General features: G+C 46.1%; 4 protein-coding genes across 4 annotated transcripts; 2 read left to right on the plus strand and 2 right to left on the minus strand.

Annotated features, from left to right (window-relative positions):
• Positions 1–6,507: 6,507 nt before the first annotated feature.
• LOC124649629 (ER membrane protein complex subunit 6) lies at positions 6,508–9,323 on the plus strand. The gene is made up of 3 exons (XM_047189226.1): positions 6,508–6,655; positions 8,016–8,799; positions 8,985–9,323. Exons 1-2 carry the CDS (start codon positions 6,579–6,581, stop codon positions 8,302–8,304), a joined length of 366 nt encoding a protein of 121 aa, XP_047045182.1. The 5' UTR covers positions 6,508–6,578; the 3' UTR covers positions 8,305–8,799; positions 8,985–9,323.
• A 456-nt stretch (positions 9,324–9,779) lies between these two features.
• Positions 9,780–11,423, minus strand: LOC124648325 (B3 domain-containing protein LOC_Os12g40090-like). Its single transcript, XM_047188111.1, has 4 exons — positions 11,280–11,423; positions 10,592–11,012; positions 10,236–10,480; positions 9,780–10,061 (listed from the first exon to the last, which is right to left on the minus strand). Exons 1-4 carry the CDS (start codon positions 11,421–11,423, stop codon positions 9,780–9,782), a joined length of 1,092 nt encoding a protein of 363 aa, XP_047044067.1.
• A 1,623-nt stretch (positions 11,424–13,046) lies between these two features.
• Positions 13,047–14,878, plus strand: LOC124649630 (50S ribosomal protein L7/L12-like). Its single transcript, XM_047189227.1, has 2 exons — positions 13,047–13,659; positions 14,589–14,878. The coding sequence occupies exon 1, from the start codon at positions 13,047–13,049 to the stop codon at positions 13,638–13,640; it is 594 nt and encodes a 197-aa protein (XP_047045183.1). The 3' UTR covers positions 13,641–13,659; positions 14,589–14,878.
• An 819-nt stretch (positions 14,879–15,697) lies between these two features.
• LOC124649631 (protein DETOXIFICATION 12-like) lies at positions 15,698–19,193 on the minus strand. The gene is made up of 7 exons (XM_047189228.1): positions 19,020–19,193; positions 17,569–18,113; positions 17,399–17,485; positions 17,266–17,322; positions 16,933–17,171; positions 15,913–16,118; positions 15,698–15,814 (listed from the first exon to the last, which is right to left on the minus strand). Exons 1-7 carry the CDS (start codon positions 19,155–19,157, stop codon positions 15,749–15,751), a joined length of 1,338 nt encoding a protein of 445 aa, XP_047045184.1. The 5' UTR covers positions 19,158–19,193; the 3' UTR covers positions 15,698–15,748.
• Positions 19,194–22,117: the final 2,924 nt, after the last annotated feature.

Below are 22,117 nucleotides of genomic sequence, written 5' to 3' on the forward strand. Positions count from 1 at the left end.
ATGATAGCACAAGCGGAGAAGACAACCATCTAGGTACTGCTATGGACCCATAGTCCAAGGATGAACTACTCACGCATCAAGCCGGAGGCGGGCATGATGATGTAGAGCCCCTCCGGTGATGATTCCCCTCTCCGGCAGGGTGCCGGAGGCGATCTCCTGAATCCCCCGAGATGGGATTCGCGACGGCGGCGTCTCTGGAAGGTTTTCCGTATCGTGACTCTCGGTACGGGGGTTTCGCGACGAAGGCTATATGTAGGCGGAAGGGTAGGTCGGGGGCGTCACGAGGGGCCCACACAACAGGCCGGCGCGGCCGGGGCCCGGGCCGCGCCGCCCGGTGTCCGGCCGCCTCGTGGCCCCACTTCGTCTCCCTTTCGGTCTTCCGGAAGCTTCGTGTAAAAATAGGCCCCCGGGCGTTGATTTCGTCCAATTCCGAGAATATTTCCTTACTAGGATTTCTGAAACCAAAAACAGCGAGAAAACAACAACCGGCACTTCGGCATCTTGTTAATAGGTTAGTGCCGGAAAATGTATAATAATGCTGTAAAGTATGTATAAAACATTCAAGTATTGTAATAAAAGTAGCATGGAACATAAGAAATTATAGATACGTTTGAGACGTATCAATGGGATTCGCGACGACGGCGTCTCTGGAAGGTTTTCCGTATCGTGGCTCTCGGTACAGGGGGTTTCGCGACGAAGGCTATATGTAGGCGGAAGGGTAGGTCAGGGGACGTCACGAGGGGCCCACACACTAGGCCGGCGCGACCAGGGCCTGGGCCGCGCCGCCCTGGTGTCTGGCCACCTCGTGGCCCCACTTCGTCTCCCTTTCGGTCTTCTGGAAGCTTCGTGCAAAAATAAGACCCTGGGCGTTGATTTCGTCCAATTCCGAGAATATTTCCTTACTAGGATTTCTGAAACCAAAAACAGCAGAAAACAACAACTGGCGCTTCGGCATCTTGTTAATAGGTTAGTGCCGGAAAATGTATAATAATGCTGTAAAGTATGTATAAAACATTCGAGTATTGTAATAAAAGTAGCATGGAACATAAGAAATTATAGATACGTTTCAGACGTATCAAGCTCATAGATGAAGATTTAGAAAACAAATTGAGCGAGTCAACAATAAATATGGCAACAATTGCATAAAAGTTGAAATCCCAAGTATGATCTATGGTATAGAGAAGAAGAAAAAAAAGGCAAATCCAGCTGTAAATAATGTATGGGATTCCCTCTCTTTTGCCAACACTTTGACGGTTCAATTCATCATTTTGGATGCTTTCTATGTGTTAGCTCCATTTTAAAACAATCACTATATTTTTTTTTGACAAGAATCACTATATTTTATTAAAAAAACATAAATTTAAGAATCTTATAAACAACTAAAATATTAAATGAATGCACTATAAATATATACTCTACGGCAAATCTACTAAATTGATGTGGGATTCTGGATATTCATAATTTTTTTTGTCTATACGATTGGTAAAACTTGCAAGGCGTTCACTTTTGGCGGAAGCTATAGGGTTTCCCTTCTTATTGTGGAAGTAAAATTTGATGGGGTTTATAGGCACGTTTCTTACCGATTCACTCAACTTTGTCGGAACATTATACTGCTGCAACATTTTGGATGCCGACACTAGGTGTGAAGTGCTTGTAGCCAGATAGGTTCTCGATCGATGCCGGCAATAGGAGAACCCTTCACTCACATCCCTGCTCGACTACTCGCCGTTTTCTGATTGTGCCGCCATGCATGTATGCAACGTAGGTTTGGGCAGGCGACCACAGAATGTTGCTGAAGGGAAAAAGGTACTCACGGTGACGGTGGGTTTTGCGGGGTTTCACGTACGTGCTCGTCTCCCGGGGGTTGTGGCCACACATGAGCAGCGAGCATGGTGTACGGTGTAAACTGCAGAAGGGACACTGCAAGGAAGACGGCCGGGGGCCTCTCGCTCGTACCCGCGCCGGCCGCCGGAGAAGGTGACACGACGGCCAGTCCTGAGGCCGCGGCGGTCAACCCCGCGCGACGGAGACGTCTCTCGGCGCACGCACGGTTGTCCGGTCGGGACGTCGCGCCACGCGGCGACGGTGCCGATGCCGCTCGTGTCGTCACTCACACCAGCGCATGCATACGGACGCCGGCCTGCTCGTGTTGCTAGTCGCCGTGGAGACCGTACCAGTGCAGTGTGCAGGCAAACGGACAGAGGCCAGCGGGGGCGGGTCGAGCCGGCGCCCTTGCCTGCCTAGCCGGCCGGCCGTGCGTCCGTGGTGTGTTTGACCGGTGCGAGTGGCGAGGCGGCCGTGGGCGGCGACGTCGCCACGACCCACGATCTGTCGTCCGTCCCTCCCTCCCGTCGTTAGGGCATCTCTAACCGGGCGACCCATTCCACGCCCGCGCGTTTGGATGAGTCTAGCTGGACAAAAACCCGGCTCAGCGCGCGGACCCATTATAATTGTTTTTTAGCTACTACTTCTATCCTAATATGTACAAGGCCGGCGGCCTCGCCGGCGACTCCTCGCCGGCTCGCCGTCGGGGCCGTGGATTTCACTCGACGCGGGCGGCCTGTACGCGTGAGGATTCCACTTCAGCTTACGGGCTGGGTGGCGCGGCGGCTTCGGCGGAGGCCTTCATCCTCCTCCTTTCCGTCGGCGCACCTCGGGCGCGCTCGCGCTCCGCCTCCTGCGGCGGAACCATCCGCTTCCCGCATAGCTCAAACTCCTGTAGGGCGGCGCGTTCCACAGCGGTGCGCGCCTCCAGCGGACGGGGGGGGGGGGCTGGGCCTCGTGGTTCTCCTGCCGCCGGCGCATGCGCTCTTGCCGACCGCGCTCCGCCGACTCAGCATCCTCCCGGGCGCGCCGCTCGGGCGAGGGCATCTGGATGAGGTGACGGGCTGCACGCATAGCGAGCAGCTCGTTCTTCTGGGCGAGAAGGTCGCCTAATCGGCGGTGGCCGGCCCGCCAGGTGGCCTCATGCTCCTTCGTCACGCGCGTGAGGTCGGCGAGACGCTCCTCGATGGCGGCGTTGATGTTCGCCAGCGCGAGGTCCTCCTCGGCGATGGGCTCCTCCGCGGCGGCCGCCCCCTCCTCGTACCAGCCGTCCGCGGTCTCGTGCCAGCCGTCCGCGGCCGCCTCCACCATCTCCGCGTCGTATGCCTTTCTTTGCCGCCGCCTCGGCAGCGACGCGGAGCGCCTCGTCGTCGGCGACCCACTGCGAGTCCGCGCGTTCCTCCTCCTCCGTCCGCGGGAACCTGGCCCGGGCGGCGAGGGAGAGCTTGGCCCACGTGGCCTGCAGGGTGCGCGGCATGGCGCTGGAGAAGGTGGAGGGGGAGAGAAAGGTGATGCGGTCTGTGTGAGACCGCCGCCGTCTTTTATAGCCGGCGGCCTGGCGGGAAACTTGGGCGCGAGCGCACGCCAATGGCGTTTTCGTGCGCGCGGAACCTTGGTGCGTGCGGGAACTTTCCCGCGCGTTCCACCGCCCACCATGGCTGTCCCGTCGAGGCCTGCCATGGCGCAGCGCCGCGCAAGGAAGACGAACCACGTGGCGTCTATTTGGGTCGCCGCGTTGGGCGCCGCGTGCGACCCAAACAGACACGCGGACGCGGGCCGCTGTCCGCGTGTCCGCGTGGCCACCCAAACGGCCCAAAACGGACGGTCCAACGCGTTCGTTTGGGTTGCTCGGTTGGAGATACCCTTAGGCTGCTGCACTGTCTGTTTTGCCCCGTGTTCTTCAGCTCGTGACAAGAAAATCGGGAGGAACATACGAGAGTTACACCCGATCGGGTAAATCACGATATATGCCAGAGAGTTGCCGACGTCATAGAGAGGCTCCAGCTCCAATTAATCCTCGGTCGACACATCCTGATTCCTTAACGCTGCCAAAGGCAGGCTAATCGGATATTCTTCCTCGCTGCTCACCATCTGATTCTTCCGAAGAATTTCTTCGATATCATGTCGAGAATTCTACTACGCTATCCATCAGTGCGGGGGACACCGGTGCATTCTGCATAACGAAACAAAACGATAGGTGGGTAACTTCTTATCCGATCGAGCCGCTGATCTCGAAATAATCTGCCTCGGAGAAACCCTGCTACAATTCTTCATTTTTTGTGCAAATATCGGAGTAACACTCAACTCGTCACGACCTCGATCTCAGATCCGCTCTGCACCATCGATCGTGGAGTGGACTCCAGCAACTAATCAAGGACCATTGGCCTAATCTCGGCAACGTATGGGCACGGCCGGGGACCAAGGACCATCTGCGACGTGCGTGTGATTTGGCCGTGGCACACAACGGACGAGCGAGGAATTCTGCGCGTCGGCCCCAGATCAGCCAACAGTGCCATGAACAACGGCACTCCAAGCTTGGCTTTTTTGTTTTGTTCTGTTTACAATCGCACACGTTAGAGTAAACCTGTCAGTCTGTCACAGTGGCATAGTACGCCAAACATTCCAAGTGGCACCCAAATTGCTCACGTACATCGTGCGCGCCTGCTCTACAGTTGCTTTGTGCTAAATCTTTCTGCATAATTAATTTAACAAATTCACTCAAGGTTATATTAACATTTCACACTTCCTCTTCTCAAATAATAGATTCAGCATGTTGTAGTTAAAACAACATAACATGGTAGGTATCGATCCTTTGTTAAAGTCACAAAATTAAGGAGAGGCCAATGGTGATTACTTGATGAGCATGTTATGATTTTGGTGCACATCTCTTTCTTCATAGTGGAACATGATCATAAAAAGCTACTCCTTCCGTTTCTAGACGTAGGGTGTATAGTTTAGCTCACAAATTAGAGCACTCTTGTGGATGGTAAATTACACCACCTTTCGACGGAATTACCTCTAGATAGTTGACGTGAGGAAAAAAAAGAGAAGTTTGCATGAGATAAAAGAAATGAAATAGTATCCCTAGGGATTTTTTAATAGACGAGTGGTCTCCACAGCCCTTTGGCCTATGCATATGACCTGTTATGGGTCATTGAAAACTTGCAAGAGTGGGACAACAATGTTTATTGACCGGGTTCAACCACGACTCAAGAAGAGAAGCGCGTAATCTCGTTAAGGGGTGTGACCTCTTGATGTTGTGCCTAGAGCCAGAGCCAAACTTTATCTTGAGGACAACCCTTGAAAACATCACCAAATCCTTGCAATCATGTTTCCATGGATATCCAACTGACTTTGCACAAAATGCACTAGATGATATGGCGAGGTACGGTCGTTATCTCCTACATCTAACAAATCATTGCCATCGTTCTGCTTCGATGCCAACAACCACCGCTGCACAATGAAAAAAAAATAGCGCGCTATTTCACGCTAATAGCGGCGCTATAGCGTATTTGCGAGTTGGACGCTACGCTATGCATTCTAGGCACGCTATGACGCTACACGCGCTAAAGACGCGCTATTTCACGCTATTTGGCGCTATTCGCTATTCCGCATAGCACGCTATTTTGCGAGTAGTTTTTTAGTAGCTCATTCCATATTTTGACCCACTTGCGTATCCTAAATTCCTAATCCATGCAACCCTAGACTAAGAAACTCAGATCGCGCACTCCCCAACTCCTTGTCACATGCTCTGCCCGGCGAGCGACGACGTGACGGCGCAGCTCCGCCCCTTCTCCTCTGTCAATCGGTGGTAAGCGGCCACGCCTAGCTTCACCTTCACGCCTTCACCCCGTGCCTCCTTTCCCCTCCTTCAGTCCTTCTAGTTCGGGACAATGTGAATATGAACTATGGTTTGTGATTTTGAGACTATGTCATATCAAGTTATGGACTATGTGAACTATCTCTGGTTGATGTTTGGCTGCAAAATATCATATCCGAGATTTTGTAGCTGCAGAGTGCTATATCTATTATTATATATGTGCTGAAATCCTGAATTTTCATATTTTTTTGTTAAGCGCTATTTTGAAAAATAGCACGCTATAGCGTCTATAGCGTTTTTCTGAAGCCCACGCTATTTATGTTAGCGTGCTATTTTTTTCATTGCCGCTGCACCATCTCATGTTTGTGGTTACTTCTTAATCTTGAAGCTTCGTACTTCCGGTCTACAGTAGACGTTGTGTGCGTGTGCGTTTACCTTGTACTCGGTGTTTCTTAAAAAGGAACTTTTCTTGAGGGGGCTAGTTAGTTACGACTAAGGAAATAGAAGGTTCTATTTAGAAAATTCTACAGAGCAAGGATGTGCGCTTGTGTGTGCGTTTTTTTGTGTGAGTTTTTCTTTTTTGAGTTGACTGCACAGCTCGCCAACTTGGAATTTACGGTGACAGATTTCCTCCGACGAACATGTCTTTGGACCAAAGTGATGGTAAAAGCCAATTTTAAAACCCTATGCAAGTGTCATGTTTATGAATCCGCCATGTTGAAAAAAAAAGTTTATGAATCCACCCTCCACGGCTGTCTTTTCCCCTACAAAAACAATTAGTAATAAGGCCGAGGACAAGAACGGAAATTACCCTAGACCAGGTCCACCACCGAGTCAGCCAACACATCTCCGTGGACGTGGAGTCGAGCCGCCCAGATCGCTGCCGTCCCAGACCTCCAAATCTCGCGCTAGGAAAAGAGATTTTACGGCGGCGATGGCGGCGACCGGCGACGACGTCCCCATCATCCAGGCGGAGAACCTCACCAGCAACGTCAGGTCCATCCTCTACAGGTCCGCGCCCCTCTCTCCCTCCCTCCCGCGCAACCCCCTCTTCCCGTTGGGTTCGATGAGTCGATCTGATCTGGAGGTGTCCTCGGTTCTCATGTTAGCTTGTTCAGGGTTGATCCCAGTGTATATCTTATGGATTCACTAGCGTAATTACGGATCACTAGATGGTTCGCTGTAAGTATTGGTAGGAAAGGAACACGGGAGCGGAATTTTGTTTCAGCAAGGGGACACGAGCTGTGGAATTAGTGGTTTCTCTTGGAATTATGATGCGCTATGAAACAATCTTACTCAATTTATTCGAACTGCTGGTAGCTCCCTGGTGGATCCGCTAAATTCCCTGCTAGGTTGAGACTTGAGATATACTGTACCTGGCAATCTGGGCTTGGGGGAACTCTATGAAACAATCTTACACTGTTTATCTGAACTCTTGGTAGCTGCCCGGTGGATCGCTAAACTGAGTTAAAAGGATTTGTGTAAATTTTCTGCTAGGTTGAGACTTGAGATATACTGTACTTGGTAATCTGGACTTGGGGGGATTCGCTGTAAGTATTGGTAGGAAAGGAACACGGGAGCGGAATTTTGTTTGAGCAAGGGGACAACAGGTGTGGAATTGGTGGTTTCTCTTGGAATTATGACTCTCTCTGAAACTATCTTAACACAGTTTATTCGAACTGCTGGTAGCTGCCTGGTGGATCCGCTAAACCAGTTTAAACGATTTCCTTAAATTTCCCTGCTAGGTTGAGACTTGAGATATACTGTACCTGGCAATCTGGACCTGGGGGAACTCTATGAAGCAATCTTGCACTGTTTATCTGAACTCTTGGTAGCTGCCCAGTGGATCTGCTAAACTGAGTTAAAAGGATTTGCTTAAATTTTCCTGCTAGGTTGAGGCTTTAGATGATTGATGAATAACTAAGTTGAACTGCTTAAGTGATACTAACTTGGGGCACACCGCACACCTCTTAGATTCACGAGGCGTATCTAGTTTTCGAGTGTAAGGGGGTATATAGACTTGACATCCATATGTACAGCTGTTTAGATAATGTGATTACACTCTGGTAACTAGTTTTGATGTGTTCGATTGGTAATGTACATGCATACTCCTCCGTTCCATAATTGATGTTATCATTGATTCTCTATGTTTGAGACTCGTATGGACAACTGTTTAGATAATGTAATTGCACTCCAGGAAGTATTCTAATGTGTTCTGTTGGTAGTGGACATACGTAATACTGCGGTAAACAAGCTCCAAACACTGATTGTTTCTCGGCTACAGGCAAATATCGTAGATATTTCACTGTTTTTTTTCTTCTCTTTAACCCAATATGGTTTGTCCTAAACATGATATTTATCTGTGATGCAGCCGGACGTTCTTGTCTATCACTGGTGGAGTTGTTGCCGGTATATGGGGATTCACAGGTCTGACCGGTTTCATCTTCTACTTTCTGATAATGATGGTAGCCTCGCTGGGGCTCTTGGCAAAGTCAAAGTTTTCAGTCCACACATACTTCGATAGCTGGAGCAGGATTTTAGTCGAAGGAGTTTTTGGTGGCCTTATGGTAAGAATAATTGCCATACCGATGTATTATGTGGTTTATCAGTGTAGCCTCCTAAACATTTTGACCATTAGATGCTATTATATATACTGTTAAAATATGTCTTATACAGACACTGCTGTTTAAAATTGATGTGGCTTTCTCATCAATAATGCCATCTTAGTTGTATTCTCATCTAGGAAGCTATTGAACATTGAGCTGGATCCAAATGAGTTCTTATTTGGCACTACTGTAAAAAAATCTTGATTTTAGGACTTAGGAATATATACAACTCTAGTTTGCTACTACCTGTTAAAGACTATCTCTAGCTTTAGATGATCTAGTAGGACCACATACACTATTGAAACTTGGGAGGATAAATTATCTACTGAGGTATATATGTTATTCATGATGGTCAGTTATGTTTTTTGATAGACGGCGTAAATTATCCAAACACAACAGTTGGTTATACTTAATTGCCATATGCATTCTTTATGTTCTTGTTTTCAAGTTTATTCTTTGAAGATATGCTCATTACAATGAGCCTTGCTTTATTTCATGATGTTCTAACATTGTGATTTTTCATTTGCAGTCCTTTGTGTTGTTCTGGACGTATCCTTGGTTTATCGATATTTCCAGTTCTTTTAATATGTTATTATGCCCTTATAAGTTGGTTAATATGTTATTATGCCCTTATAAGTTGGACGGTTACTAGATTTGTACCTGTGTTCCACCATCCTCTTTTAACTGCTAAAGTCTCGATATATTTTCTCGAGTTCATCCTTGACACTTACCAGATTTGCGTATGATATTGTCCACATCTTCTGATGGAAGGAGCTGAAGTCAGAAGAACACAGCAATATCACATCTTCTGATGGAAGGAGCTAAACTCAGAAGAACAAAGCTTATGCAAGTTTTTCCCTAACCTGATGGAACAATGAAGTCTCCGGTTTATCCATTTTTGTTGTTAGTTATTATTACTGTCCAGTTTGATGAACTGCAACAATGTATATGCCAACTTGATGGCTAGTGTATCAGTAATCAGTTATCACGGTGTAAACCTGCAAGTGAGAAAATGTGCAACCCTCTCTCCCCGAACAGTTCTGAGTTATTACATTGCTCGTTTCCTGGATCCATTTTGAATGACTTGCAATGAACACATTGTTCAGTTTACAGACTAGACTGAAAATTATCTTCCTTTTATATGCCATGGTCTGTGTCATGGATTTTAGCATCAAGTTTGTGTGAAATATGTTAGTACTGTCTGCTAAGAGGACTTTCGTGGTGCATTTTTTTCGATTTCTATGTTTTAGAGGTCTCAAAGATCTCTCCACTCCATGAGTAGCAAATGTCGTTACCTTGTCTTTTCAGTTTCAATCAATTTGTTGTGGCAAAGTTGCTCAAGGTGTGGACTTTCACAAAGATCTGCCCTTAAGAAGTTAGCTCCAGGTTACAAAGCAGTGCATTTGCATCCTCCAGATGCGCTGCACCTGATGCTACTTCTACACTAGTTCAGTCCTTACTAACCCGTCTATATACACACTGCAGAGAAACGCCTGCACGTTACATGGGACTTGAGCCGCAGCACGAACCTAGGCCAGCAGAACAAACCGGCCATCATCGACCTTCCGAGTGACATGAACTGTCATCGTCACCTTCCTTATGCCTTTCATCAGCTCGAAGATGCAGATGTCGCCCTCCCGCAGCCTGTTGTCACGGACAAACTTGGCCCAGCGCACGCCGTTGATGCCTCGGGTGACTTTTGCGTGGTAGTAGTACTTGACATACCACTGCTCTTTTCTGTTTGGCTTCAGAAGCAGTATGTCATGTGACTTCCTCGCGAGATGATCAGTTGCAAACTTGCTGGGGATGACCTGCAGCCAGAGCATTAACTGATTCAGAACAATGGCTACAAATCACAGTCTAGTATGAAAGAAACAGCATGTTTAGGTACTTGTAAGATTTATTTATGGGTAAAGAAAGCTCCAAGCTAACAGATGAAAAAGTTATATGGATGTACTCATCCTATGACAGCCAATTGAACTGACCAGGATGTTGTTCGAACGACGAACATGAGATTTCTGCAGGACAACCACATAAACCGGGTTTCCTTGTTGAATCGATGCCAAGCCGAATATCTGCTCCCGTTCGTCCACAGTTAGGTAACTTGCAAACCTTGAGTAGTAGTAGTAGTCAGAGCTGTCATTTTGCTCATCATCACTTTGCTCTTCTTCCTCGGTCACCCCACACTTAACTTGAGGGTCCCTGTTGTTTGGAGATTCATTCTCTTCACCTGTGGAAGATGCCCATTATGTTCACTGGATTATGTGGTTTCAACATCAATCAATGCCACAATAGCTCAAGTTATGAGGACACGCTGCAAAGTTATATTGGTTTTAGTTACCTGGTTTCTCTGAAGTAGAGGTCGTGTGTGGAGACCCAACCGGCTGGGACAGCCGCATGATAGCATTGCCAGCATCGCTCAAAAGACCGTGTACTTCAGCTTCCTGAGCCACAATGTCGTCAAACTGTTTGAGCATTTTGGCACGCTCTTTGTCGGTGAAGAAACATGGCACTTTCTCGGAGCCGCTCGAGTCGAAGATGAGCACATCAAAGGAACCACTGTCACTGCATTTGAAGAACAGGAGGTCATTCTCCTGCAGTCCCTGGGCCTTGGCAAATTCCTCCCATCCTGACATGAAAAACAACTCGCCGGCGATCTTCCCCACATCGACGCACCATGTATCGCCGCTGGGTGCCTTGAGGGTGAAGGCTCCCTTTGCGATCTGCTCGGTGAACTTGTTGGCGATGTTCTCCGGGATGCTCTGATATAAGATGAACACAGTTAATTCGCAAAAAAAAAAAAGATGAACACAGTTACACAATAATGTAACTAGTGCAACAACCAACCCATTGATTAAAGGAAGAGAAGGAAAATGTGTCTAAAAGTGCACTCGATTCTTATAAGCAACCATACTTATTAAACTACACATTCTAGAATCTGTAATCTAACCCCAACCTAATAAAAAAAATTCAGAGATCCACAGGACCAAGGCCACAAGGACTCAAACATGGAGCACTTAACTACTTACAATGCGCTGCTGATAGTCTGCTGTCATGATCTTGAAGAACTTGATGTTGCTGACATCCATGTGCTCCCAGTAGTAGTGCTCCTGCCATTCCCTGCACCTCACACACCTCCCCTTCTCACCCATGCTCTCACCTTCAGCCGCCATTGCAGACATGGATGGAGCTTCGTCAGTTGCCGCACCTCAAATCAATGGATGTAGTGCATTGCAGGCAGAGTGCGTACATGCAGCTGAACCGAGCTAGGAAGGAGAAGAAGAGAGACGATCTTGTCTTCTCCGATGACGTTTTATCTATTCTCCTTGATATCAACGAGAAGAGGCTGCTACCTCCGATGAGGGTGGGAGGAGTCACACTAGTGAGTGACTGGGGTTTGACAGGTGCTGTAACCCCAGACGGTTTGTTGGCAGACCTTGCTCGTTGACACGTGGAGACACGTGTTGGAGTGAGCTACAATCTGATGCCAAGTGGGGAGAACAGTGACGAACAACGAAGGCGAGCCGAGATTTCCGATGATGGAACTACAACGCCAGAAAACGCTGGCAAGACATAAGCAAGAGTTTCCCTAACATGATGGAACTACAGCGCCTGCTGTTTGTTCCTTTTTGCTGTTAGTAATTGTACTGTCTAGTTTGGTGAACTGCAAACGCCAATTTGATGGCTAGTGTACCACTTATCATGGTGTAAACCTGAAAGTCAGAAACGGTGCAAGACCACAGACGTAGATTCATTTGCCGATTAAGTAGTTTACCTGATGATTTGTTGCTCATTTCCTGCATCTATGCTGTTGACTGACTCACAATGTAGGCACAATTCAGCTTTCAGTGATTACTACGAAATTTATACTTTGTATTTGTATACAATCCGGGGAGTAGCGTTGTGGCTCCCAGGTCTATACGCTCCTTTTATTTAAAATATATTTTAACACATTTCGAAAATATCAAAAAATCTAAAACAAAATTTCAGACATACATCTCCACAACCTATGTGGGAAAAAATCTATCGTGGCCTGCGTAAAATAGATAAAGTCATTGATTAAATAAGGCTTTAACTAGATATTTTTTGTCTTTCCCACACATGGCAAAAAAAAAGTTCCATTTTTCGCAAAAAAAATTTGTGAGCGCAAAGAATGTCGGGATGTACGCACAAATATTTTTTAATTTCTTTTAAAATTTAAAAATGTGATTTTTTTTCAGAAAAAGGAGCATACACACCTACGAGCCAAAGTGAATTTTTGTGCAACTCACACCTACGAGCCAAAATGAATTTCCGTGCAACTTGAGAGTGGTGTTTTGAATGCATTTTAATACATTTCACTTGCTTTGTTTCAAGATGTTTTATACTTAATTTCGTGTTAAGTTTGTACCTTTTTTAATCATACAAAGTGTTTTAGGTTTTTAAGTGGATTATTCTAGTATTCCCTCCCTTCCAAATTAGTTAACACGGTTTTAATCAGATTTGATTTAGATACACATATATCTAGACCCGTTTTAGTGTGTTGGTTTGTTCACTTGGAAAAAAGATACGTCTAATTTAAAACGGAGGGATAGTGTTTTTAACTTCAAGAAAATTGTGCACTACTAATTTTTTTAAGGGAAATTATGCAGCACTGGTAATGGCCAGTACAACCTCATGAACAATAACGGGCTGGGTTAACTATATGGGCCAAAAGTTCAGATCCAAAGTGGCAGGCCATAGTTTCTTCCAAAATCCAATTCCCAAACAGCATCACTCTTCCCACTGGCCCCAGAACCCTAACCTCCTTCTCCGCCATGGCCTCCTCCCTGCTCCGCTCCGGCCACCGCTTCCTGCTCCGCCACCACGGCCGCCTCCCGGCGGCCTTCTCCACCGCCGCCGCCGAGGAGCTCATAGACGTGCGCAAGCTCCCCACCGACTACGACCCCGCCACCTTCGACTCCACCGCCCCGCCGTCCCGCCCGCCGCCCTCCGACCGCGTCTGGCGCCTCGTCGACGACGTCTCGTCCCTCACCCTCGCCGAGGCCGCCGAGCTCTCCTCCCTCCTCCTCCGCCGCCTCGACATCCCCTCCGCGCCACCCATCGCCATCCTCAACTCCGCCGCGGGCCTCGGCGGCGGCGGAGGTGGGGCGGCCGCCGGCACGGCCGGAGACAAGCCGGCCGCGGCGGCCGAGAAGACGGTGTTCGAGCTGCGGCTGGAGGGCTTCGACGCGGCCAGCAAGATCAAGGTGATCAAGGAGATCCGGACGTTCACCGACCTTGGGCTCAAGGAGGCCAAGGAGCTCGTGGAGAAGGCGCCCGCGGTGATCAAGGGAGGATTGTCCAAGGAGGAAGCCCAGGCGATCGTCGAGCGGATGAAGGCCATTGGCGCCAAGGTTGTCATGGACTGATCGGCGCCTGCATTCCAAGGTGAGATCCTGCAGAATTGTAGCTCGGAATAGCTTGAGTGGGTACATGGATGGTTGTTGTAGTGAAATTGTCCAGAAATTGATGATGTGCTGCCGATGTGGTAGTATACAGCAATGCATCAAGTACATTTTAATATGATGTGATGTTTGATTATACATTGTGTCACCATGATCCTAGCCAGTGGCGGATCTTCAACACAATTCTGTGGCCGCCATTAGTTACACTGAAGAAATGCTACTTAACTTAAGCCTCTACTTTCAAGTTCGACCATGTCTGGCTAGAAAAAAAATCAATGTAAACGTAATTGGAATCGGATTTCTGGTTTATGTATGCATCGATCACATTTTGTTATGCTTAGGATGTTATATTTGAGTGCAATGTATCACCATGATCTTAGTCATCTCTCTAGGTTTGGAAAAATAAATGATCCTAGCCCTCTTGTAATAATCGCTATGATGTGCAATACTCTGATCTTCTCCACTCAATCCAACTCAATATTGGTTTCTTGTGTGTTGTATTCAAGTAATTTTACAAATACACCTGAAAATTAAAAATGGTCGCCCTAGCAAAGAAATTGATGCCAGGTCACCTCTGTGGTTTATGTATGCATCGATCACATTTTGTTATGCTTAGGATGTTATATTTGAGTGCAATGTATCACCATGATCTTAGTCATCTCTCTAGGTTTGGAAAAATAAATGATCCTAGCCCTCTTGTAATAATCGCTATGATGTGTTTGTGAACTTACAATTGTCCATTTGTCAGTAAATTTAGTTACCAATTTAAGACTTGTGCAAATTCTCTGCTCTGCTTTCTCTGAGTAATAACAAATGTCAGTCTACCTTGAGTGGAATTGAATTCTTGTGTTTTGTATTCATGTAATTGTGGAATGAGTATGCAAATCTGAATATGATCTTTGCTGTGTGCAGGTACTGTTGAATGTCTTGACCATATGTTTACCATGGTTGATGGTTGCCAGCAGCTTGGGACTGCCCGTGTTAACTGGAAACTTGTAAGGCTCAAAGGTCGTCAAAATGCTGGATGCGCTCCATCGATGCCGATGATGCCTCTTCCCCTATTTTGTTGATGAATTTTCTGTCTCTAACACGAAATGTGCAATAAATTATTTCTTGAAAATGATATAAAAAGGCGGAGCTGAAGTGTGTAACTTTTAGTTAATTTATCACTGCAGCTTGTCTGCTTTTTTTCGAGCGTCAAACTACTCTTCCGATTGCATGCATTTTGTTCCTTGCCACAGATATTTACTTAGATGTACTTGTCATATATTCATTTCCTGTTAGCCGTGGCAAAGGATTCCTTCGCAATATGAAGTTACGAATTATGGTTTGCCACACTTCTGTCGGAAATGTGGTAGCTCTTTAAGAATGTGGTAGTAGAGTAAGCAACACACAGGTTCATTGACCATTTTTCATTGCCCTGAAACTCAAGCACAACTTCAAAAAATACAAATTCTTGTCCTTGCATTTGGTTACTCTTGGTTCTACCTATAATTATCTAACATAATCTTTACCTCAACCTGAAACTAAAAAACACCTGCAGCATATACACGTATTTAAAGAAATTAGTATAAAATGTTACAATCTATGTCCAATTCTCGTTTTTATTTATTCTTCAAGTTGGCACAGAGTTTTTTTTACTGTAACATAGTACTCCCTAGTACTCCCTCTATCCATAAAATGATGTCTTTGATTTGTCTAAATTTGGATGTATATAGACACAATTTAGTGCATATATACATTTAGATTTAGATAAATCTAAGATATCTTTTTATGGAAGGAGGGAGTATATTTTTTTACTGTAATTGGCACAGGATTTTCTTCTTTTTTTTGGCAGGATGACTACTGAAGCTACGCCATTGTTATATTTTCTTTTTGGGATATTAATTTTCTGATATCGTTCTCCTGGCTTCAAAAAGAACTGCAACAGTACAAGTATGAGCAAACTCGTCTCTATACATTCACAGGTCTCACAACTGAGAACATAATTAGCCTTAGATTGTAGACTTCTCTACAATGCCAGAAGATCAATTTGTTGTTCGCTTCAAGTTGATGTCAGCGGATCAGAAGAATTAGACTGCAACAGTCCCTTTCTCCGCCAGGCTTTCCCCGAAAGCTCTCTCCCTCGCTTTGTCAGACTGCAAAAACAAACAGCAGCTTAGTAGCATATAAATCGGGTTTTCTCTTTCGCACACAACAAACTTCAGTGAAGTGCAAAGTAGGTAAAAGAACGAACCATCTTTTGCCAGTTGCTGAAGAATGTTATGAAGGCGAGGAGTAAGAATTGCATTATGGAACCACATGAAATGCCCATCCAAAGTCCTTTCCCTCCCAACTTAAGAACAAACCCAAGAAGGAGAGATATTGGAATTCCAAAGAGATAGAATGAACCAAGGTTAACATAGGCGCCCAGGTGCTGCCACCCACATCCTCGAGCGATACCTGAATGATACAATATAGTTTTAGACATCAATGCATATGGCCCTGAACCTCTGGTTAAAACAGGGAAAACATATTCTCCTGTGATGAGAGTTTAGTAATGTCATTATACATGAGGATCTTGCCGGTGTCTAAATTAAATAATGTTGGAAGTGTCAAGTAAGAGCATATTTGGGCGAATACAGTTCATTATTTTTGGCCTGTCCAGTGCTCTCGACAAACATGGTTTTGCACAAATGGTTTTTTTAAAACGGATTTTGCACAAATAGTGAAATAGATCTCTGAAGCAAACAACTGTTCCACTAGCTAGAAGAAGGGTGCAATTGCATACTTAGTGAGGTGGCGCCCACTTAAGGTTACATCCCAGCCAGATGTGTGTGGATGTAAACACCGGCATCCATGTTCACATAAGAGCACATGTTTGATTGAACAAACAGGTAACTCCCCAAGTAACAATGTCGGCTTCCACAACACAAAATAGCATTAGTATAGTGAAATGCAAAGTAATTAATAAGTGACACCTTACCTGATAATGTCTTTGCGAAATCAGCATGACTTGCAAATAATAACATCACTTGCTACCTACCAGGGCTTATTACCAAACTGGATAAAAGCTCACTGCATCGCACATTGACTTACGGAAATCAAACTACAGGTGAAGGACTGAAGATATAGGTGTCGTGGCTGAATCAAGTATAGTATACGGCTTAATCAAATGTTTAAATCATCACAGGTATAACTGGAAGCTCCCTATCTGTTCACTCTTTCGAAGGGACAGTAAAATTGACAGATCAATTAGAAGATAGAAAATTGTAACCTGAGAGAACTCCTTGTAGACTATCAGCAGCGACCGAAATGCAGATAAATGGAACCATTGCATTGACATAGTCAACCACCTCCTTATCACTGCTAAATGCGTAACCCAAGATGTGCTGGGATGCTAACAGAGCCCCAGTGATGAGAACTGCCTCAGTCACAGCAATGAACATCACAACACGGACAGCCAATCGAGCACCATCAGGATTCCCGGCACCTAATTCATTTGATACTCGAGTGCTGCCCATTGAACATTATACAAAATGGAGTTATCAAATAATAATTTCGTCCCCAAAAACTGTACCATGTCGAAGTATGTTAAGCTTCTACTTACCTTGCAGCAGCACCAATCCCATATGCTATAGTATACATCAATGTGATCGTTGTCATGCTGCACAGAAAAATGGGTGTAAACATAATGAAGATATTACCATAAGAGCATATTACCTAACATGAGAAATTCTTACCATGTCGAAAGAACTGAAGTTTGCAGCCCTGGATTGGGTAGAAGCCCCGACAGAAGAATAATGACCTCAAATGACCACCATTCAAAACTGGACGATGCACAAGAAAAGTCATTAGCCTGAGGAAAAGAAACATGACACACCAACATTCTGAATCACACTACTGGGATTACCATAACATTAGTGCAGATGGCAGGGCTAGGCGCATGAACAGACCGACTCCACTGAAGGCGTCCTTCGTAGGAGGTGAGAATGTCTCCTTGCAGGAATTTGAGAATCCGATGTATGCAACAAGCATGATTACGTTCAACCAATACGATACGCTTATTGCCAAAGCCGCTCCAAAATAACCCAGGCTGGTCTTGAACACCAATAACCAACAAAGGGGAATGTGCAAGAGCAATGTCGCAATGGAGGACCAAAGCATAGGAATTATTAGACTCTGAGACTGCAGAAATTTTGTTAGGGGCTGGTTGACTGCGTATGCAAAGAGCCCTGGAATCAACCAGACTATATATCTACCAGCTTCATGTGAGATCACGGGGTCTTGCCCTATGAGGGTCAGGAGTTTTCCCATGAACAGCCATAGAAGTGAGATTGGGATGCTCACAGCTATCAGTGTGACCATAGCTCTGTAGGTTTGCACTCCCAATCTGCCGTACTGTTCAGCCCCGTAAGCTTGACCACATAGAGTTTCTAAACCGCTTGCCATTCCAATCTGTTCTACAAAGCAGAATGTTTCAGATAACTGGTGGAAAATACATTCAACTCAAAGAAAAAAGTTTAATTAAAGCTGTTCAGGATATTAAACAAAGATGTACAGTAATTGCATATTGCCCTAAGCCCACACATCACAAGCTTGCTTCATCAATATAACAATCTTTTCTTGAACTTTGAGCATGCCAAATAACAAAGTTATGTTTGAAGGTTTGACCGTAGTTCCATTCCTGTGTTAACCATTTGGTGGAGCTATGTCCAAGTTGGTGAAATAATGACAAAAGTCTGAACTCCTCCCGGCCCCCTTTAATCATTTTTATAACAACATGCTTGAGATACTTATTAATGCTAAAACTTCAATCTTCTCCAACACACTTGTTTCACCAAAGAAGTTACTGAACTTTATGTAAGAATTGAATAATTTCATCACACCATTCCTGCCGGGGTAAATTGGTAATGCACTGATGTCACCAGTAGCAACCTATGTTCAGCGGCAAAAGGCACACAGGTTTGTACTTTGGCTGGAAAAAAGAAAGAATTTTGTTTTCGCTAGTGAGGTCAGCATACTTACACTCCCCTCAAAAAAAGAGAAAAGTTTACACTTTACAGAAAGGTGGTAGTGTTCAAGTTGTCATGAAAGACACTAGTCTACATTAAAATTCTCTCGAGATTGACCACCTGCCCATGACGCCTGGGCTCACAGAATAACTGAACTGAGCATCGCAACACTGACAAAACTAAATCTACAGACTCCAATCGATTTTTGTTCTCAAATTCTACAATCGGGATACTGAAAACGCTTCCAGTGTGGCCGGCAAAGGAATCTAACCAGGAAACGCATATACCAATAGAACAATGCTGCAAGCATATATCGATTTAGGCGGTTCAGGTGTGAGAGGCGACGTACGAGGAGGCTGAAGCCTGAGACGGATGCGAGGGAGGTGGCGATGGCGGAGGCGGAGAGCGGCAGCACCCCGGGGAGGTGGCCGACCATCATGTTGGAGGCGACCTGCACGGCATACTGCGCCACGCTCACCGCGGCCATCGGCAGCGCGACGTGCGCCACCTTCCGGGCCTCCTCCGCCGCCGCCGACCCGCTCCACCGCCACTTGGCCGCCTTTCGGCCCCGCTCCGCTCGATGGGACAGCAGCGGCGCTCTCTCCTCCATGGCCGGCCGCCTGCGCTTAGTGGTGGTGCCGCCGCCTTGGTGGGTGTCGGTGGTGGTGGCTCCGGGGAATTTGAGCGTGGTTTGGGGAGGGGCGGGAGGGTTTTAATGGGGAAGGACTCTCGCTATCAGCGGCGCGGCGGCGGGCGGAAACTGGATTCTGTGGGGAATATCGTTGTCACCGGGTTGACATGGTCTCTCTCCGGGTCCAGCGCCCGAGTACACCGCCTTGCCTTTTCTACTTTCTTTTTTACATGCTTTCGAACGACAAAAGATTTTCATGAACAAGTATAGCTTGTGCTTGGGAAAACAAAACAAAAGTATGGTGGCGAAGAAAGCAATTTCCTAGAAAGAAAACATAGAATCAAGTGGCATTGCATTGGCAAGTCCTAAAGAAGAGGGACAATTGGTCCCCTTGTCGCCCGCGACGAATCGGAAGAAACCCTAGCTTCCTCGTCGTAGGCCCATGCCCCTTCCTCACGTTCTCGGGGCGGGTCAGCCCTTACCACGGTGGCAAAGAATTCCCTAGATAGAAAACATAGCAGAAAGTGTCATTGCATGGGCAAATCCTAAAGAAGAGGGACCATTGGTCCCCATGTCGCCTGCGACGAATCGGGGAAAACCCTAGCTTCCTCGTCGCATGCCCATGCCTCTTCCCCACGTCCTGGGGGGGGGGGGGTCAACTCTTGCCGCGTAGCAGGGGACCCTGCCCCAAAAGAGGATGGGGATCCTCCGATCGCCTGGCGGTGGAGAAGCCTAAACCCTAAGGGACCGTCCTGATATGGTGGTACCTATGCTCATCGAGGGAGACACAATTGCTTCGTGGTCAACACACAAATAGTGCAGGTGGTGAGCTGCGTGGCAAGGATACGTCAGAGATCAAGGCAAAAGCCTTTCACCTCACTTTAGTCGCAGGGGCAGAGCTAGAGGGAAAGCTTCCCTGATGCATCTTCAAGACATAGCATAAGCCTTTTCAAGTTCATAGCCTTGTGAGCTCGATTGGTGGCTTCCAAGATGCACCTTTCTCACTCTACCCTGATGCATTGGACCTTGTTAAGTTATAAATGAAGCTAAAAAATTCTTAACCCTGATGCACGTGCATCGCGGAGAGCCTATGCAGCTCCGCCCATGTTTAGTCGGTGACATCGATGAAAGCATCTCCTGTATCGGCATGGAGCTTCTTTGCTTCCTTACCATGAGGATCTCTAGACCTTCCGGCGAATACCAAACTCTGATAGAGCGGGCGACAGTGACGCATGTCGCTACCTTTTTGGAGGTATCACCTTAGAGTTCCTGATCGTCGTGGACCGGGGGTGTTGTTTTACCGCAAGGGCGGGAAAGCAGGGGCAGCGGCCAATGGGGTACTTTGTGCCCTTTCTATATGGTTTCACCCACTTTCCCCTAGTAAACCAGTAAATTCTCTTCTTTATGAATCGACATATATAGCTCATGTCATGATTTCCAAAAAAAAAAACACAAAAAAGGAAAATTGCATAATGCAAAATAATAATTTTGTTGGCATAGCATTGGGCGCCAAGCTTACCAGTGGTCCGGAGTGTGCTTAGCGTCTACGCATACGTATATCTAGGGGTGGGCATTCGGTCATGACCGAAAATTTGGTTTTTGTATTTCGGTCTATTTCAAATTCGGTCAGAAAAAAATGAAGACCGAAATATACTTGTTACTTTTACTACCCGACAAATTCGGGTACCCAATAATTCGGGTTCGGGTTCGGTCATGACCGAACAGTGTGGCCGATGTTGTCAACGCAAAACTTAGACATTATTTAGTAAAAGGTTGGCAACATTTTAGATGTATTTTGGATGTTTTTTTCATTGCATATATTATTATCAATTGGCACGAATAAATGTTCAACAATCTAAACAAAAATGTAACAACGCTAGAGAAGTTTATGAACATTCAACAATATCACATCTCACGCATATCACAAAATCTAAGGATTGGGACAGTCTTACGTAAAATTCGGTCAGTTCGGTCTATTCGGTTACTCAGAACAAAATGACCGAATTGACCAAACTTAATTCAGTCTATAAAATTTTCTACCCAATATTTTATCGGTCATTTCGGTCTCGGTCTTTTTGGGTTCGGTCTCGGTCTTTTCGGTTTCGGTCTTCGGTCATCGGTTTTTTTGCCCACCGTGACGTATATCATCATGTCACAGACATGAGCTAAAACCTAATATCTTAAGAATACCTAGGGGCCAAACAGAATCATCCATCAAGACACTAGCAGACTAGCAGTGAGCAGTCTGGCTAGCACCACCAAGAACCATGAGCATGGGTTTAATGGGTTAACTTCAAATGGTTGATCAGACCGGTGTCACTCGTGCGATCATGTCACGGAGCAGCTTGTCCGTCCACTTTTGGTGCTTTCCAAAGCGGAATAGATCAGATCGGGCATGGGCAGCAGCAGGTTCTGCCGGCCGACTGCCGTGACCTTTTCTGTGCTTGGCACCTCCCTGGGTTATTCCTTCTCCAGGGAAAGCATGGCGTTTTTTTTTTCTTTTAATTTACTTTCCTTCACGCGTCACACGTTTTATTAATCCGTGTGCAGCAGGAAACATATTATTATGTCCGTACAAAAGAACTGAACATGGCACGATATTATAAGTTCATGTGACCAGAACAACTGTAGATTGACGACCACGACAGAACACCGGAGACACAGCACTTCGGTAACGGGTAACCAAAGGGTGTGTTGGGTTCAGAGTGAAGAGCCTAGTCTATAACTTCAGCTTACAAGATTATCTTCAGCCCGCGTCCCTCAAACGTCTATAAACTTGTAATCTGGTTTTTTTTTTTTAGATATTTTGCTAACAT

The sequence above is a fragment of the Lolium rigidum genome, chromosome 4, assembly GCF_022539505.1.
Source record: "Lolium rigidum isolate FL_2022 chromosome 4, APGP_CSIRO_Lrig_0.1, whole genome shotgun sequence".
Taxonomy (NCBI): Eukaryota; Viridiplantae; Streptophyta; class Magnoliopsida; order Poales; family Poaceae; genus Lolium; species Lolium rigidum.

Coding starts and splice junctions, on each gene's coding strand:
- LOC124649631 (XM_047189228.1), bottom strand. CDS start 19,157: ATGGCCGCGGTGAGCGTGGCGCAGTATGCCGTGCAGGTCGCCTCCAAC. Junction 18,114..19,019: donor TCTCAGGCTTCAGCCTCCTC/GTACGTCGCCTC, acceptor TTTGTAGAACAG/ATTGGAATGGCAAGCGGTTT. Junction 17,323..17,398: donor ACTTCAGTTCTTTCGACATG/GTAAGAATTTCT, acceptor TTTTCTGTGCAG/CATGACAACGATCACATTGA.
- LOC124649630 (XM_047189227.1), top strand. CDS start 13,047: ATGGCCTCCTCCCTGCTCCGCTCCGGCCACCGCTTCCTGCTCCGCCAC.
- LOC124649629 (XM_047189226.1), top strand. CDS start 6,579: ATGGCGGCGACCGGCGACGACGTCCCCATCATCCAGGCGGAGAACCTC. Junction 6,656..8,015: donor GTCAGGTCCATCCTCTACAG/GTCCGCGCCCCT, acceptor TCTGTGATGCAG/CCGGACGTTCTTGTCTATCA.
- LOC124648325 (XM_047188111.1), bottom strand. CDS start 11,423: ATGGCGGCTGAAGGTGAGAGCATGGGTGAGAAGGGGAGGTGTGTGAGG. Junction 11,013..11,279: donor CAGACTATCAGCAGCGCATT/GTAAGTAGTTAA, acceptor ATCTTATATCAG/AGCATCCCGGAGAACATCGC. Junction 10,481..10,591: donor CTCTACTTCAGAGAAACCAG/GTAACTAAAACC, acceptor CATCTTCCACAG/GTGAAGAGAATGAATCTCCA.